Source organism: Elgaria multicarinata, chromosome 7, assembly GCF_023053635.1.
Source record: "Elgaria multicarinata webbii isolate HBS135686 ecotype San Diego chromosome 7, rElgMul1.1.pri, whole genome shotgun sequence".
NCBI classification, from domain to species: domain Eukaryota; kingdom Metazoa; phylum Chordata; class Lepidosauria; order Squamata; family Anguidae; genus Elgaria; species Elgaria multicarinata.
Window position 1 is genome coordinate 13,368,478 of NC_086177.1, and position 19,067 is coordinate 13,387,544.

Sequence of the window (19,067 nt, forward strand, 5' to 3'; positions counted from 1 at the left end):
TTTCTCCAATGATGCAATGGTTTTGGAATTTGAACAACATTCCTTTTCAGATATGGTTTAGCCCAGGGGTGGGCAACCGAGTACCCTTCAGTTTTTTTGCATTACAAGTCCTGTGAGACCTCTGACATTGATTCTAAGTCAGAAGGAGATGCTGTAGAGTCAGGCCCAGCCATGGGAAGCCAGGTGGCTGAGACCCCATTCCTCCATGTCTCCCACTTGCTTATGAACTAGGAGGTGGGAGATAAAGGACACTGATTCAGCCTATCTCCCACAACCAGGAGACATGAGCTTTATGGTGACCCTTGCATCTCAACTGGAGACATCTTTCATAGGAACAGGGCAGAAGGAGGACATCTCTGCAGTAGAAGGAGTTTCAGGGGTGTCTTCCTTAGTCTGGCAATTAAAGGGAGTGGAGCAGAGATGCCCAATGAGACATAGCAACCATCTAAAAACCAAATTTCCTTCCAAGATAAAATGTCCAATACTGGTCTTTAGTAGCTACTCCCCTCTATTAGAGCAACCAGAATTAGATTTCCCAGTTTCCCACTTTCACTGGAACTCTGGATCTGTGTGGTTTGATTTTGTGTGGTGTACACAGGGCTGGTTGGCCGTTTCCTTGTGATGATGAAGGACAGTTTCTGTTCAGAACTGTTATCTGTGGACTGTAAAAGCTGATAGCTAATTACTAGAACCGTTGCAATAAAAGAGTTTATTGTGACTTGCGCTTCAGTTCTAGGAAGTCAAGATCTGACAACTCCCATAATCCCTGATCAATGGCCATGCTGGCTGGATCTTATGAAAGTTAAAGCCCAAAACTTAAGGAGGACTTCAGACTGCCTATCCTGCCTTTCTATTCTCCAAAGCCCTTCACATCTGCATGACAACAGTAATTCTGCAGGTGATGGATCTGAGTACAATGAAGGGGCTGCTGCTTCCTTTCCCTCTGGTGGTATTAGCAATGGTACTTGGCAGCTGGAAGACTCTCACCTGGTGTAGTTGGTATCCAGGCAAAATAGAGAGTGCCTAAATGCTGTTTCTGCTCCCACAGGTAGTCTCAGAAATAGCATTCAGACCAATTCCATGTTAGAGAGCATTTTCATTGCTCACCAGTGAAAGTCCAGCATGACTTTTTAAAGGGGATTGGGGGGTGGGGGGAGATGGAACACCATCATGGCATCTGGATGGGATATCACACAAGGGTCACTAAAAAGTAATTTGTAGGAGTATTAAGCAAAGGCTACAACTTTCAAGGCATCACAATGCAAGAAAAATTCAGTTTTTGTTAATTTAACAATATACTCTCTACTCCTTTAACAATATACTCCCTACTCCCTACTCTGATACAAAGATGTAGACAATATTTCTAAATTGGCAGCTGTCTATACTCTCTGGAAGCCCCCGGGAAGCTCCAGATCCACAGTGCATCAGTTATATGATGCAGCTGCCAATCTGGAGCCACCCTGGAGCAAAGGGCTGAAGACCCGCAGAAGAAACTTACTCAATTTTCCTGCCCAAGCGAGGTCATTGCGGCTTTTCCCCATCTGTCCTCTCAGACACTGTGCCGGGTGGCGTTGCCAGATGAATGGTGACCTCTCACTGGTTGCAGGAAGCTAGGGGAAGGAGAGGGGGAGGGCCCAGCAAGTCTAACGGCCGCCAGAAAGCCCATGTTGCCTCCCTTCGTGGAATAACTTGCTGCCATTCCCACACCCAGTGATACTGCAGGGTTTGGCAGTGGAGTGGCACCAACTCAGCACTGTGAAGACAAGCTCTTGGTCTGTGTTTGCCTCTAAGTATTGTAGCTATTACAAGTGCTATTAGTTCACCGGAAGTCCTATGCCAACAGAGTGCTTTGTCAAAACACTCCAAAGCAGCTTACCTTTATCACTGTAATCATCAACGAGGATGACTTCTTCTAAAAGAATGTCAGGAGATGTTTCAAGAACGCTATGAACTGTTCTCAGAAGCGTTGACCATGCCTCATTATAAAAAGCTATTACAACCGAAGTCTTTGGCAAGTTGTAATAATCATATTTCTTCTCTCTACATCTATAAGAAAAGCACACATTAATTGTTGTGAAATTAAGCATCTCTCAACAATTTATACAGAACTGAGGTGAACAAGCAAACCAAGATATGATTGTAAATAGCAGATCCTGCTGTAAGGAAGAATTTTCTCCTAGAATTTCATCATACATATTCATAAATTAAGCACCAGGCTCCATAAGGAATATCTTCCAGTTTGTGATACACTTAGTAATGCATAAAATATATTAAGAAATTCAAGCCAGTATCAAAACACTCATCAGAATATAGATCCAAGTACCAACGGTTATCCTGTACTACCTGAGAATGCCAGCCCTGCTCTGGTACCATTAGTCGCATGTAAATACCATTTTTAAAAACAACTTATAGGGTAACCATATGACAGGAAAAAAAACAGATTTGTTCGGATTATTGATAACAAATCTGGGAGGAGAGGAATTGTGAAATTTGAAGAACAATCCAGATTTTTCCCATCCTCCCCACCCAAAGGGCAGCTCTACTTTAATGGTAATTAACAAAAATGCTTACAGGTCCGTTATTTTTAAAGCTAAAGATATGAAACTTGGCACCATGATAGCTCTTAAGGAGGGCTTTAGTCATGCCATGTTTGACTCAGATCCATTCATCCATTGATTTTTAGGAATGTTTTAAAGTTCAAGGTTTTAAAATTAATTTTTTTTTAAACTGCTGGAGCCATATCCTTCAAACTCAGGTTGTCAAACCTCCTCTTTGGGGTCTTGTACCTTGAGCAGTTTCAGCCTTTGGCATCAAGGGGATCTCCAGTTTTTAGCTAAGAAGTGCTGAGAGAGCAGGGCACCTTTCCTGTTGCAGATTTGGTGGGCAGTTGGGCACCTGGAGCTCAGCAGAAGCGAGGCGTCCACAGTTCAAAATGCGGAAAAGGAGAGGTCAGTCAAAGCAGCCCACAGGGCAAATCAGAACAGGCCAGAGGACTTTTTCTCAGAGTTCCACATCATGGGTGATAAAGGGTCAACCTTAGAGAAAAACTCTCACGATCGACGGTGAGATGCCAGTCGAGAGAGAGGCTCTCATCTTTATGGATGTCCTGTTGCTGCAGATGTTGGAACCTGGCATGTCATTTCGTTGCTTTGCTTTCCCTTCCCTTCCACTTCACTTTTTCACTTGTGAGCTAGGCTCTGTCTGCACTGCTGGCATGCAATGCAGAACGTTTGGAGTGTGTGTCAGAGAAAAATAGATAGCTTTGTGGCTTTGGCTTGCTGGTATATCTCTTAGAGACAGAGTTAGACTGAAGACACAACTCAGAGACAGCTGTAGCTTAGCCCTGAGAGACTGGCATGCCAACAGAGCCTTTTAAGAATGTCTCAGAGTCCATTGTTGGTGCAGGCAGAGGCAGCTGGCAGTGGAGTTTTTTTTAAAACAAGAGTCTCTGGATGCGACCAAGCTGGCACCCTACCCCTAGCCACAGAGTACAAGTGCACAGCCTGGCTGGACCGTTGGGAGACATTGGCAGAGAGAGGGTGGGGGAAGACTGTTTGAGACTGGAGGCATTGGCTGGCTGGCATAAGGCAGAGAGAGACTGAAGGCAACCCAGATGCACCTGTAGCTTGGCCTGGAGAGGCTGGCTTGCCCCCCAGAGTGTTTTAGGAGTGCATCAGAGTTGAGCGGTTGTGCAGGAGGAGAGGAGGTAAAGGCAGCTGGCAGTGGAGGTTTTTAAAGTAAGAGCCACCACACATGACCAAGCAATAAGCTGCAATAAGCAATACCCCTGGCCACAAGTGCACAGCCCAGATGGACCATCCAGAAACTTTGGCAGAGAGAAAGAAAGGAAAATTGTTTGAGGCTGGAGGCTTTGGTTTGTCTGCAATAACTTAGAGTGAGAGACAACAGAGGCTGCACAGACAACCCAGAGACACCTGTTGTAACTTAGCCCCACAGTGCTGGCATGCAACACAGGCCATTAGAAAGCAGATCTTGGAGTCGCATGTTTGTGCAGGGAGTAGATAAGAGTTCAAAGTCTGGATGTGCAAAGTGGTGCCAATGCACAAGCCTCGAGAAGCTAATGTATATAAGTGAGAAGTGTGAATGGGCGAAGTAGTGTCCACCGCCCATGACACCCACCTTAATGTTAGAGTATAGAAATTTGTGAAAATGATACACAAGTTTTTTTAAAAATTGAAATTTAAAAATAAAAAAGCCAGCCAGCCGGCAGCAAGTACCATTAACAGCAGCAGCAGCTTGCAGGGGAGTGAGGATACGGTCAGAAAAGATATTTGAGGGAAGGGGAGAATGTATCACACAGAGTATAACAAAAGCTTCAAAGTACAGCAAAAGCTACAAAAGGAGGAGTAAGTGAAGTTAATTTCAGGTACACTGAATGTCTCACTTGTTCTTTATTTCAGTGATTTTAACATTAAGATGTTATGTAGAACAGATTTGTCCTAGTTGTGTGCTGTAAAATTAGATATGTGGCCAAGGCTATGTTCAAGTGGGCTCACCCCCTTGGTGCTGGACACAACCCCTGGGGCCGGATATGCTGGGGGGCACGCTCCCTTGGGGGCTGACCATGTTGTCCCCCTTTTTGGTTTCCAAAATATGGTTGCCCTACGCAACTAGAGTTATATTAGGAGAGCTATTGTTGGTATTTACAGAGTATGAATATATAGTTTGTTTACAATAATAGGTAGAACATTTTTTCACGGAATACTCTTGTGACTGAGATTGACATTATTCTTCATTTAAGTTTTGTGCTATTTTATTCAAACAAGGTATTAGTAGATCACTTCACTTTTCAAATATCTGTCTGATTTTTCTGATTGTTTTTTGATGGCAACTAATTATCTTCTTCTTTTTTTGAGGTTTAGCTGCTGCTAACAAGCTCCATTTCATGAGGAGGGGCTGGCACATGCTTTTTAAAACCACCTGCATGCACTATCGTAAGTCTCCAGGCCTTCAAGGTTGAAGCTGCATTTCTGCCAAAATAAGATGGACTGATTTCAGCTGTGTTGCAATGAGAGCTTTTTCCTACTCCCCGCTTTCCTGGAAGCTGAGGTAGTTACCTGTTCAATATAGATTGGCTATGGAAGCTCACCTCATACATCTGAAGGGGGGGAATAAAGGTAGGGGGACTACTCTTGCCACTGGTCTTCCATCTGTTCTGCATTTGGTCTTCATTCTGGCCTTTGTTTTGATCTTTAGTCTTTGTCTGCTAGCTGGCTTTTAGACCAATGAGCTTTTGAATCCTGCTCTATAGGAAGACTCTTACTTTGGTAAAGTATAGGATAGGACAGGTAGTACTTTATTGTTTTTGCCTGCAGCATTGCTTCAAAGGGATTTTCTAATGTTCCAAAAGGTTCCTCTATCTTTTTAAAGGGTGTCTCTGCTTGCTTTGGATTTCCTCTGATTTCCTCTATTTGTACACTTTTTCTACCCCTTTCTCCCTTCCTTATTGTTAATAAACTTCATGTCTATTTCAAAGTTTGTGTATGATTTATTCCACTTAAGTCTCAGTACTGAATTCGGAGCCTTCTGCTTTGTTTTTTCTACTATTTAGAATTTGGGGCTTGGGGCATGAAATAGAGAGTGCCAGCTTGATCCTTATTTCTGTGCCCCAAGTGTATCCTGAAAGGTCTAAGGATTCCCTGAATCAAGCTGAATTTGGATCTCAAGGGATAGTGGCAGTGTACCAGGTAATTTGTTTGCCTGCTGCCCACACTGTGGGGAGTTTGCAGTTTTGGGGCAACCTCTCTTAAACCGCTTACTCCCCTTCAGAGTTGCTTTTTAAAAATCTGTGATTGTTTAATTAACTAATTATTAACCAATTAATAGGTTAAAACTTTACAGCCAATTACAGATAGACTAGCCACCTACCTAGCCCTCTCTCTATCCCCCACCTCTCTTTATCCAGCCAGCAGATTGCCAAGGATAGGGACTTCCCTGGGCACCCAAAGGCATTAATGTGGAAGTCATTATGTTGCTGCCATATCAAGCTATGATCTTTCTGCCTCCTTTCCGCTATAAAGAAGCAATCTGGTTCTGGCTCTGTGGTATGTTACACATCAAAGCTTCTGAATATTTCCCTTCCTCTCCAGACCCAGGATTTTCAAGGTCAGTATATATAAAATTAACCTCCTCAATTCTCTGTTTTCTAGCAGATACATTTTATCATATCATTCATTAATTACTACCTCTCTCTCTCTCACCCAAACATTTTCCATTTCACTCACTTATTATCCTATTGCTTCCTTTCAAGCCAAATCACTTGATAATTTTTGAAGTGGAAATTTTACCAAGAAGAGAATTTCCCCCCTCAATTTTCAGGTGTGGAAGTAGTCTTGTGAAAGTGCCCCCCAACATAGTAAAATGCCAAAGTACCACATCCGATTCCTGAAAATTTGCTAATAGCTATTTATAGCCAGACAGAGAGACAAAAGCTGAGCTCCACCCATGCAATGGAAAAGTACACACCACTCAGCTACGCTGCACTAGCGCAACAATGCTTACACACACACACACACACACACACACACACTCTAGTCTAAAGAGGTAAAGTGACGCAGGTAATTTCTTCTCCGAGAGCAATCTTAGAAAGTTTTGGAAACAGAAGTCTGATATGGAACTAAGAAGCAATGAACATGACAAAGACTGCTGGCAATGCTTATGTTTATCATGCAGGGTACTTTCTTGAACAGGTTGGGATGGGAAGACAAAAAGAGTAATTAACAGCTAGCATAAATTATGGGAACAACTATCTACTTTTAAGCCATTAAGGGAAGCATACTTGGAAAATTTCAAGCTAGAAAATGTTGTCAAGTGCTACTGCTGTGGCTCGTCCAGGGCAGGCAGACATAAGAAGAAAGCAATTAACAGAGTGATCCTAAGAACCTTTACTCAGAAGTAAGTTCCACTAACAAAAAGAAGATTCACTCCCCTATTAAGTAAGCATTGGACTGTAGCCTCAGTGGCAAACTGAGATAACCATCTTTACAGGATTGGGTTGAGCCTGAATTTTCTAGCTGGAAATTTTCCAAGCATGGTATCCTTAATGGCATGACAGTGGACACAGTTGTTTCCACACTTCATGCTAGCTGTCCATTACCCTTTCTGTCTTGCTGACCCAACCTGTTCAAGAAAGTACCCTGCATAATCCACGTGGGCATTGCCAGCAGTCTCTTTGTCATGTTCAGCTCTGCTTCTTAGCTGAAATATCAGACCTTAGCTTTTGAAATTTAAGGGTTACGTGTAGAACACATATAGACTAACTGTTTCAGCTATTCAGCTATTTTGATATCTGAACTTTCATGGGTTACAACTCACTTCATCAGATGCTATAAGTGGAACTGGATGCTTTGAGTCTGAAAAGACAGCTAAGCGGGTAGACCTGCAACAAGCATTCTATTCTCTTAAATCAACAGTTACAAGGCCACAAAGTACATTAAAAGCCTTTATGATGTGCATAGAAACAATAATCCCTTAAGTTCCTGATTAAAACAATCAAATTCCCTCCACCCCTCTTGTTCTACCACCTCATGTTCCAAGCAAGCCTCTGATTTCATTTGGGTTAGCGCTTTTACCCTGAGGTCCTTGACAGTATGCCCAGGGAGGTTCAAGTGTTCACTGACAGGCTTATCAATGTTATTATGCTTGATTTATGCCCATTTAATATTTGTTTTAAAGATAAACCAGTTTGGCCAATATAAGGACTCATCTGCACCAAGCAGGATATCTCACTATGAAAGAGGTATGAAAGCGGTATATAAAAGGCAGGAGCCACACTGCTGCTTTATAGCGGTATTGAAGTGCACTGACAACTGTTGGGGCCCATGACACATACCACTTTCATATCACTTTCATAGTGCTATATCCTGCTTGGTGTAGATGTGTCATGGGCCCCAACAGTTGTCAGTGCACTTCATTACCACTATCAAGCAGTAGTGTAGATCCTGCAGTGCACTTCAATACTGCTATAAAGCAGTAGTGTGGCACCTGCCTTTTATATACCACTTTCATAGTGGAATATCCTGCTTGGTGTAGATGAGCCATAAGTCACTTTTGGGCACTTGGTACAGGAGATCAACTACACTACATTTGATGATGAACAGGTATACTTGTCCTGGATGAGGTAGATAGCCCCACTCAGTCCACTAACATTATCAATCATGTTTATTAATGAGCAGTTGGCATTTAGCTTTATTGTAAGGTCTGGTACCTTGCTCTGAGTTCAGTGATTTGTCCCTGGTCAACAATCGCTTCAGGTTAAGACTGGCCAGAGGTTTACCTGGAACATGCGACTGCAGAACAAGAGATGTAAGGTAGGTAAGAAAAGAAAAATCTCAGAACCTTTCTCAGAAAACTATCTTTGATTGTGTTAATTAGGAACACAATAGGGTCTCCTCTTATTTCTCATCACTGAATGGGAAAAGCATCTAAGGAAAGCCCCCTTCACTGATACTGTGATGACCACAACAAATACTACAAACTTTTTTATCAACATATATGCTTCCAGTTTTCACATGTAAGTGATTTCAAACAGATGTCTCATGTGAAAACTGAGATGATGTGGGACCCATTCTCATAACCATTTCTGGCATGTGTCTGCTGCATAGACTGACTTCCAGTAAGATGGGATGGAAATTTTTCCAATAATTTATTTTTCTGCAGGGGGAAAAAAAATCCCATAATTTCATTAGTAACAAAGAATGGATGCCAATTGCAAATACAATATTAGGCAAGTTTTGCATTTCAAAGTTGTAGATATATAGGGTTGTTAAAATGTATTAGTGTGTCAACAGTTTTCAGTACATTTGTTTTCCTCCCCCCACCCCTTATATTTAAACAATGGCCTAGTTTGTCAGGGCCATCTCCGATTTTGAGTTTTAAAAAACTGTTCTGTGAAGTGTAGACACAGAAACTCTGCTATTGTCTTTACATGTTTACAAGTATTGCAATAAAGAATCTATATATTATAACAGTTAAAGGCACAATCCTATGCTTGATTAGACAGAAGAAAGTCCTACAACTCCCAACATTCACTGACCATGATGGCTTGGGAATGCTGGGAGTGTTAGGATTTTTTTTGTCTAAACATGCATAGGATTGTACCTTGTGTGCTTTAGTCTCCCTCATCAAATATTTCAGATCAAATATTTGTGGTGTATTGGGACAAAAAATTAACAAAAATCTGTGTCGTTTACTAAATACAAATAAAATAAAGGTGCGAAGTTAGATTAAACTAGGGTATCAGATTTTTTTCCAGTGCAAACTGAAAATTTTCCAGAAAACCCGTATCACCTCTGACTTCCAGCCACAGGCACCACATGCAATAACAGTTCTACAGAAGTCAACACTATGCACACAACTCTGTATATATCAGCTTTTCCTTGTGCCAATGGAAACTTCCCTTCCAGGGCTAATAGAAGCTTCAGGGGAGGGAATTTTCACAGGGACTATGGTGCAGGAAGGACAAGGGGGTTCCCCACAAGTGCCATATTCCTCATCACTGCACCCCAAAGCTGCAATTTAAAGTATTTAAAATGCACCACTATACTACATGTTTATTATTATTATTATTATTTATTACATTTGTATACCACTCCATAGCCGAGGCTCTCTGGGCAGTTTACATAGGATAAAAACACTTAAAAGCAATATACAAAAAATTAAAACCACAAAAAACATACAAAAACAAACCCAGGCTAATTACATATTGCGAAATGCCTGGAAGAAAAGTCTTGACCTGGCACCAGGCGGGCCTCATCAGGGAGATTGTTCCACAATTGGAGGGCCACCACAGAAAAGGCCCTCTCTCTTGTTGCCGTCCTCCAAGCTTCCGTTGGAGTAGGCACCCGGAGGAGGACCTTGGATGTTGAGCGCAGTGTATGGGTAGGTTCATGTCGGGAGAGGCGTTCCATCAGGTTTTGTGGTCCTAAGCCGTGTAAGGCTTTATAGGTTAAAACCAGCACCTTCGATCAGGCTCGGAAACATACAAGCAGCCAATGCACACGGGCCAGAGTGGGTCTTATATGTTTGAACCTTCTGGTCCCTGTTATCACTCTGGCTGTTGTATTTTGCACAAGCTGCAGCTTCTGAACCGTCTTCAAAGGCAGCCCCACGTAGAGTGCATTGCAGTAATCTAACTTGGAGGTTACCAGGGCATAGAAAACTGAAGCCAGGTTATCCCTGTTCATATAGGGGTGTAGCTGGGACACCAACCGAAGCTGGTAGAAGGCACTCCATGCCACCAAGGCCACCTGAGCCTCAAGTGACAGAGATGGTTCTAGGAGAACCCCCAAGCTACAAACCTGCTCCTTCAGGGGGAGTGCAACCCCATCCAGAACAGGTTGAACATCCTCCAGCATCACATATAGTTTTGGCCTCAGTTTCCATCTGATTTAGGGCAGCAGAAAACTTCCCAATTCAACATTCTCTGGTAAATGCACATCATTACAAGACCCTTTAAGAGCAGAAATGCGGAAAAGTGGGGCTGCTAATGAAAAGAGCAACCGTGTAACAATGGCCTGGTGGTTCAGACAACACGCTAAACCATTCTGCTTAACCGCAAAATGGTTAAGGGATTTCGTGGTTAAGCAGCATGGTTTAGTGTGTTGTCTGAACCAAGCCAATGTGTTTGTTTGTGTGTGGGGGGGGGGAATCAAATGTATGTTCCCACTAAGCAGATTTTATATTCACACTGAAGATTAAAGAAAAGCCCCTCCATGTAACTACTTCTTGCATTTCTTTAGCAATTATTTGTAGGTTTTCGTCATTCAATTTTCTTCCATATGCGTAGGAATTTCACTTTTGGAAACAAAATGTATTCCCAAACTTATGAACAGAGTGCAACCCTTGCAGTAGGTCAACAGCACTAAATGTAAATACTGCTCACCCTTCCAGCAGAAATGTCTCTCAATTTGTGTTGAGCAGTGCCCAGACAATGCAGATATGTAAAGATGGACGGGTGGGGGTGGGGGAGATAAGAAATTTCTAACAATTTTAGAGGAAGACAACAGGTGGATCTGGCTGGGTTAAATGACCATTGGTATGATTGGAGGCTATTCGTCAACAAAAATATATTTGGAGCCCTTATGAATACAATACAGAAACTTAATTGTCCCTCTTTAGGCAGTTATGTACACAACACATCCTGCTTTGCCAACTCACCACCTGCTAGGAGTAAATTACACCCACACAAATTGGATTTACTCTTTTGCCTGGATCTCGCTTCCCCATTAATACCTACACACTCACACAAATGTACTAAGATGACCACATCATACACTTGAGGAAGAGAGTCCAGGGCTGAATCTACACTACTGCTTTAAAGCGCTTTATAACAGTTTTATAGCACTTTAAAGCAGTTAAAACGCTTTATAACTATTATAAAGTGCTTTAAAGCAGTAGTGTAGATCCTGCCAAGTGCAACCCTATGCATGTTCATTTGGAAACGTCTCACTGTCTGCTTTTAAAGCACTTTAAAAACGTTTCGAAACCTGTATATGCAGTGTGTCCTGGGCCCCAACAGTTGTCAAAACTGTTATAAAGCGCTTTAAAGCAGTAGTGTAGATCCCCCCACGAAAACGTATGCCAGAATAAGTTTGTTGTCTTTTATTTATTTATTTGTTTTATTTATTTAAGGATTTTTATGCCGCCATTCAGCCAAAAAAGGCTCTCACGGCGGCTTACAAAAGTATTTCTTGACAGTCCCTGCCCACAGGCTTACAATCTAAAAGACATGACACAAAAGGAAAGGGGATTGGGAGGGAGGAGGAGGAGGGGGGAAAGGAAAGCAAACTCAGGCACTACAATCTTATTTTAACTTTCCGCACAAGTAGGTTTTCTGCAAAAGGCTGGCGGAGCTACTCTCTGCACTATTTCGGCGAAGTAACAGACAATGCAGTTAAACGGGGGGTGGGGGCATATATAGGCGGCGGCTGTTCCTCCTCAGAAATGCTTCCCTCCCCCGACCTTTCCCAAGAGCTTCCCCTCTTCCTCACGAAGTGCCCTGGGCTGAGGGAAACGTCCCTCGCCCGCCGTGCAATCCCAGGCACCACTTCCTCCCCCTCTCTTCACTCACTGCGGGTGGCGACGCTCGGGCAGCCGGCGGTGGAGAGAGATGCGGTCGCTCAGGTAGATGTTGATCTGGTGCAGCCGGATGCTCTCCTCTTGGCGGCGTTGCTCGGCCTTGCTCAACTCCAGCCGCGCGGGCCGGCCCAGTTCGCCCAGCTCCGTCTCCCTGCCCAAGGGCGGCTTGTCATAGACGGGTCTGCGGAGCTGCCGCTGGGCTAGTTCGGGGGGCAGCGAAGGCAGCTCCGCTCCCACTCCTTGGCCGGGCTCGGAGTCCGGCGGGCCGCGTTGCCACAGCAACAGCAAGCCCAGCGCCCCGAGCCCCACCAAGAGGGCCGCTGCCCCTCCTCCTCGGGGGAGCCTCACTCGCCAGCCCCGCCGCATCCCAACCGGGGCAGCAGAAACGCTCTAGCCCAGGCCCCTTCGGCAATGCCCGCAAGACCAGACCAGGCGGGGCGGGCAGGGGAGGGGCGGGACTGAAGCAGCTATAAAGGAATCCGGGCTGGCAGGGGAGGACTGGCCCGCCCGAGCCGCCTTGGAAACGGCTCTCTTGCCTGCCCGCTTCAGAACTTCGATTAGGCCGTGGCAGGGCAGGGCGGGCGCGAATAGCAAAAGGCAAAACATTGCCTCAGGCGCCCCCGCCGCCGTGCCTCGTGAGATCATCTCTCCCACCCCGGCGCGAGGAGAGTCCCCCAAAAGGGGGGGAAAGTGGCAGTGAGTAGGGAGATCCCCCTCCCCTCTCTCGCATCCCTTCACAGGGCGACACAAAAGTGTGCTTGCACCCGTTCATGATCTTTTTCTTCTTCTTTTATAACACATGCAGGCGCTCTCTGCAAAAGTATTAAATTTACCGTCCCGTATTTTTGTGGAACGGTGTAAAAGTGGGAACAGAAAAAATATATTAAAAAACAAAAAAAAAGGCCAAAAACAGTGGCATGTGTTAGAAACACTTGAGAACCATATTTTAGGACTAAAACTCTTGCAATATTATATCACTATTAACCGCATAACTCCCAGAACAACATCCGGAGCAAAATAGATGGCCCAGAACGGCCACTTCCGAATGACTGAAATCAACCAAATTCACCACTCACACATTACTAGGTAGGGCTGATATAATAAGCCACAAAACATCCACAGAAACCATGTTCCAATACCCATTCTGGACCATAGTTCGGCAAAACAGGCCGGAACAGCAACTTCCAAGTGAGCCAACTCAACCAAACTTGCCACTCACACCAGACTAGGTGACAAAGATATAATAAGCCACAAAACATCAACAAAAAATACCCATTCCAGGCCATAATCCATATTTTGCAGAATGGGGCGGAACAGCAGCTTCCAACTGAGCCAACTCAACCAAACTCAATAGTCACACACTAATTCAAGGGACTGATGCAATAAGCACCAAAACTTCCACAAAACTATGTTCTGATACCCATTCCAGGCCATAGTCCATATTGCTCAAAACAGGCCAGAATGGCAACTTCCAAGTGAGACAACTCAACATTCACACACTAATTCAAGGGACTGATCCAATAAGCCACGAAACATCCAAGAAAACCATGTTCCAATACCTATTCTGGGCCTTAATCCATATTTTGCAGAACAGGCTGGAACAGCAACTTCCAAGTGACCCAACTCAACCAAACTCAAGAGTCACACATTAATTCAAGGGACTGATGCAGTAAGCACAAAATATCCTCAGAAACCACGTTCCGATACCCGTTCTGGGCCATAGTCCATATTGCACAAAATAGGCCAGAACAGCAGCTTCCAAATGAGGTAAGTCAACCAAACTCACCAGTCACACATTACTAGATGGGAAAGATATTTGAATACCCCTTCTGGGTCATAGTTCATATTCCCAAAATAAGCTGGAAAAGCAAATTATGGGTGAGCAAAATTATGTAAAATTGTAGGGAGATAGTCCAGAATGGCAACTTCTGTGAATGAAGGCAATCGACTAAACCATTTTGATTGTACTAAGTGGAACAGTTAATAAACTTTCACAGACTCCAGAGTGGAGATATGCAAAGACAGCTTCTTACAGAAGCCCATAATGTGTACTGTGGTACAGTGCTTAAAAAATCAGGCAAGGATGGAGAGGGGGGACCCATTCCATTATGAAGTTTGCAGTGATATATTCCCATTCACGTCTCTCAGCCTAACCTATCCCAAAGGGTAGTTGCAATGACAAATTGGGAGAAGACCATTATAGTTAACCATGAGTTTTTGGGCAGTAGGTGGGATATAAGTGTTCTGCCAAAAAAGCCCCAGTCAAAGGGGTAGAAAAAGGATCTTTAATGTAATGAAAGAACTCCAACGCATTTCAGCCCTCAGGTCCTTCTTCAGCATTCTTTGTTTGGATGCAATGGATATAATTATTCCTATACTAGCACAATTGGGGTAATTCATATTGCAACTCTATCATGAGGGCTAGTACAGCTTTAATCCCCACAACTGCTATTTGCATAATGAGAAATGATTTCTTTGGAATGAATAGCACCTTTTTTCAATGCTAATTGCAGTTTCAGGGGCCCGATCCATATTGGGATCACACCAAGAGACAAAGCGTTAATGCCCCCATTCCACAATCTTGATAACTACCCCCATCCACCCACCCCTAGCCTAAACATGGAATTTATTTTTAAAAGCCAATCATGCAATTGCTAATTGAATGTTTGTTGTCTTTTCTAGTTCAGCCCTGTGTGGTAAGGGAGCTAGGTGGACCAATTATTTGACTCAGTATAACCCATTGTCATTGGCTCCGATGTTCTGAAGCTTTATTTAGTTATATTCTTTATGAAACTATGAATACAATAAGAATAACCACAAATAGTAAGAACAGAAACAATGTGTATAATATTTGTGTTTTAAAACTACACACACACACGAACTCACACGTGTGTGTGTATGTGTGTATGCTCAGCAGTTAACATAAAAATTTTGCCTGCAGCATAGATTATTCATTTCTCACAATGCTCTGGACATTTGACTATACCACAAGGAGCTTGATTTATCTCAAAGCAAGACAGATGGTACCAGTCCTGACAAGCTCCCTGGCACAGAGCTGTGGTGTCCTTCTTGGGTTTCTAGCACTTATCACCCATTAAGCACAAAGACCAAGATGAAGTGTAATACCGGATTATAGAGAATATTCCTTTTGGTGAATTTCTAGAAACAGGACTATTGAATTGCTTAATTACTCTCTGATTTATTTGCTTCTTTATTCTCTGCTGTTGTCTTTGAATTAAACCTGGCTGTGGAAGAAGTGATTTGTGCTTGAGAAGTTCAGGGACCATGTCTGATGGGAAAGGGACAGGTGAGCCTCTGCATAAAACAGGTGAAAAGAGACATAGGCCTTAGCTAGACCTAAGGTTTATCCCGGGATCATCCTTGCCTGCTCCTGGGATATCCTGTGTGTCATTTACATGAACAGGGATGACCCCGGGATGATCCCGGGATAAACCTTAGGTCTAGCTAAGGACACACAAAAACACCACAGTTGTAAGAGTCATTCTGAACTGGTATATCAAGTGGTGCATGAATGACGCATTCTGACTAATTGACAAGTGAAGCGGACTGCATGTTTACAGCACGTCATTGTACTTTGTGGCAATATTATGTATGGAATCAAGATACAAAATAATTCTCCACTTGAAGAAATCAATCATTAATATCCAATGAGAACTGTGTATATTGGTGGGAATGAGCCAGATGTCCTTTGCCATAACATCTGAATTTATTCCAAAGTTATGTATACTAGTTGTATTCCCATTTAATTCCGGAGACTGTATAATAAATGGACTGAGGACACTCAGTCTGATATTTTAAGCGCTACACCACACGACACAACAACTATGGGCTTTTGTAGGAAACTGCCTTTGCAGATCTTCACTCTGGATTCTGTGGAAGTTTATTAACTGTTTCATATAGTACAATGAAAGTGGTTTATTTGATTGCCTTCAAGCACAGAGAAGTTGCCATTCTGGGCAATTTCCCAACAATAGATTGTGCCTCATTTTGCTCACCCATAATTTGCTTTCCCAGCTTATTTTGGGAACATGAACTATGACCCGGAACAGGTATTGAAACCTGGCTTTCATAGAAGTTTCAGAGGTTATTATATCTTTCCCATCTAGTAATGTGTGACTGGTGAGTTTGGTTGACTTACCTCACTTGGAAGCTGCCGTTCCAGCTCGTTTTGCGGAATATGGACTATGGCCCAGAATGGGTAATGGAACACAGTTTCAATGGAAGTTTTGGTGCTTACTGCATCAGTCCCTTGAATTAGTGTGTGACTGGTGAGTTTGGTTGAGTTGGCTCACTTGGGAGTTGCCGTTCCGGCATGTTTTGCGCAATATGGACTATGGGCCGGAACGGGTCTCGGAATGTGGTTTCTGTGGCTGTTTTGTGGCTTATTGCATCAGTCCCTTGAATCAGTGTGTGACTGTTGAGTTTGGTTGAGTTGGTTCAGTTAGAAGCTGTCGTTCCAACCTGTTTTGTGCTATATCGATTATGGTCAGGAATGGGTATCGGAACATGGTTTCTGTGGAAGTTTTGTGGCTTATTATATCTGTCCTACCTAGTAATGTGTGAGTGGTGAGTTTGGTTGATTTCAGTCATTCGGAAGTGGCCGTTCCGGGCCATCTATTCTGTTCTGGATGTTCTTCTGGGAGTTATGGGGTTAATAGTAATATAATAGTGCAAGGTTTTTAGCACTAAAATATTGTGCTCAAGTTTTTCTAACACTTGCCACTGTTTTTGGCATGTTTTTGTTTTGTTTTTTTAAATATAAAGGGGTCGTTCTGGCCCGTTCCATTCCAGCTTTTACACTGTCCCTGGTATTTATTTATTTATTTATTACATTTATATACCACCCCATAGTCAAAGCTCTCTGGGCAGTTTACAAAAAACAGCTTCGGTTAAATATGTAACTGTTGTAATGGTCATGAGTTCTTACTCTTCAGAAAGGGAATCCCAGTGGGTAATAATGAATTTCAAACAGTTAAATGATGTTGACAGAGATACATTCACCACTTTGACAGGCTGAATTAATCAGTATGAACTGTATTGATATACGATGCTGAAATTGGTAACTAGTTCCCAGATTATTTGTGCAAAATAGGGCTGAGTCAATAAACTAAATAAACACCTAACGTTTATATGCCCATGAACCACAATTGAAATTGATACAATTTCATCCCATCACATAGAAGACACTCTCCTGGATGTGTAAGTGTATCATGGGTGGGGTGGTGAGGTTATTGTGGGCTTCGTACCTCCAGTTCCATGTTTGTAATTGTCAATTGGAGGTAATCACACATTAATGTGCGCTGTGCAAAAAGTGGTTTTGATTTGATTGAAATATTGTTTGACTTGAATGGGAGAGTTCCCCAATCATGATATATGATTGCAATATATGATATGCAATAATCCAAAGCATATTTTATTTATTTATTATTTATTTATTTATTTATCATATTTATACCCGGCTCCTCAGCCAAAAAAGGCTCTCGGAGCAGCTTACACTTAGGAAAAAAGACAGTCCCTGCCCTCAGGCTTACAGTCTAATAAAGACATGACACACAAGGAAAAGGAGTTCAGGAGGGAAGAGGTAAAGAGAGAGAGAAATTAAGTGGACTGGGAAAAGGGCTGATGGGATTGTCCTGCTCCCGAAGGAGGGGAGTCCAACTGGAGCAGGCCCCAATGTTTCCTTGGCCTGCTCCTGTCCCCTCGGTCTTTCTTCTTCCCCACAGGGCCAAGATGGCAGTTTGCCATGTGGGGGTGAGGGAAGAGTCCAACAGGAGCAGGCCCCAATGTTTCCTCGGCCTGCTCCTGTCCCCTCAGTCCTTCTTCTACCCCACAGGGCCAAGATGGCAGTTTGCCCTGTGGGGGTGGGGGAAGAGTCCAACTGGAGCAGGCCCCGATGTTTCCTCGGCCTGCTCCTGTCCCCTAGGTCTTTCATTTTGGGCTGCATTCTAGGGGCATATACACTTTAAGTCCTTATTTAGTTTCCTGGTTGAGTTCAAACTTTCATGCAAATAAGGAATTAGGAATTGGTAACCAACTGGTTGTCGGTGGTGACAGTTGAAGCAGGATGAGTCATGAGGCTGTCATTTCAGCAGGGCTGGTAGAATGGCCCTCCTCTCCCTCTAAAAGATATAACTAGATATCCATGATTATATCATGATCAAAACTTCCATTGATGTCTTACTCATTTTGCTTCATTGATGGCATGGAAAATCCATGATTTGTTTTAGGTTTGGTTTATTCTTTTTGGCATTATTATTATTATCATCAACATCAACATCATCATCATCATCAAGTATAACTAGTAACAAAATGTTGCAATATGTTCCTGTTCAGGGTTCCAGCCAGTCATCCATGCCCTTTTCCAGGATATTCTACTCCATTACTCTTCTTCCTCACAGTCAGTATTCCATTCCCACTAAACACGCTCAGTCCTTATCAGGCTGTTTTTCCCTAAAGATGTTTTGTACTTCTACCAACCAGAGTTCCCTTAAACCTGTTGATACCTCCCTCTTGTGCGTAGATGGTGCTGTTTTGGCTAACTATGAATAGACATATATAATGAATTCACTATTAGCACATAGTTTGTTTAATTATATAAACCAGGGATGGGGAACCTCCAGCACTCCTGTAGCCAGTGCCTTGGTCTGAGAACCAGCTTCACTCCACTAGCCAGGGAAAGCCTGTGTGGAGCAAGCAGGACTCTGAGCATTATGTGCCTAGTCCAGGCAGAGTTCTGCATCCTTTCCATTTTGGTTATCCAGGTCACCATTACTTTGTTATTTGAGGAAATAATGGGCATTATCCAATGCGACATTACCACTAATGTAAATCATGTTGCACTAAAGTAAACAACCTGTAGTGCAATGCCAACAGCACTTGCTGACGGTACAGGTTTCACTAGAAAACCTATTTCTCCAGCAAGCACTATTGGCGTTATGCCAGAGGTT

At 43.1% G+C, this 19,067-nt stretch overlaps 2 protein-coding genes across 2 annotated transcripts in view; one reads left to right on the forward strand and one right to left on the reverse strand.

Moving 5' to 3' along the window:
- The window catches only part of GALNT12 (polypeptide N-acetylgalactosaminyltransferase 12), a 37,975-nt gene extending 25,510 nt beyond the window's left edge, over nt 1–12,465 (reverse strand). The window contains exons 1-2 of the mRNA XM_063130218.1: nt 12,092–12,465; nt 1,877–2,046 (exon numbers count right to left, since the gene is read on the reverse strand). Coding sequence (XP_062986288.1) covers nt 1,877–2,046; nt 12,092–12,465 — 544 coding nt within the window. The remainder of the gene's footprint in view (nt 1–1,876; nt 2,047–12,091) is intronic.
- ANKS6 (ankyrin repeat and sterile alpha motif domain containing 6) overlaps nt 12,106–19,067 on the forward strand; it is a 36,336-nt gene continuing 29,374 nt past the window's right edge. The window contains exon 1 of the mRNA XM_063130217.1: nt 12,106–12,144. Within this exon, the coding sequence (XP_062986287.1) occupies nt 12,131–12,144 (14 nt within the window). The 5' untranslated portion in view covers nt 12,106–12,130. The remainder of the gene's footprint in view (nt 12,145–19,067) is intronic.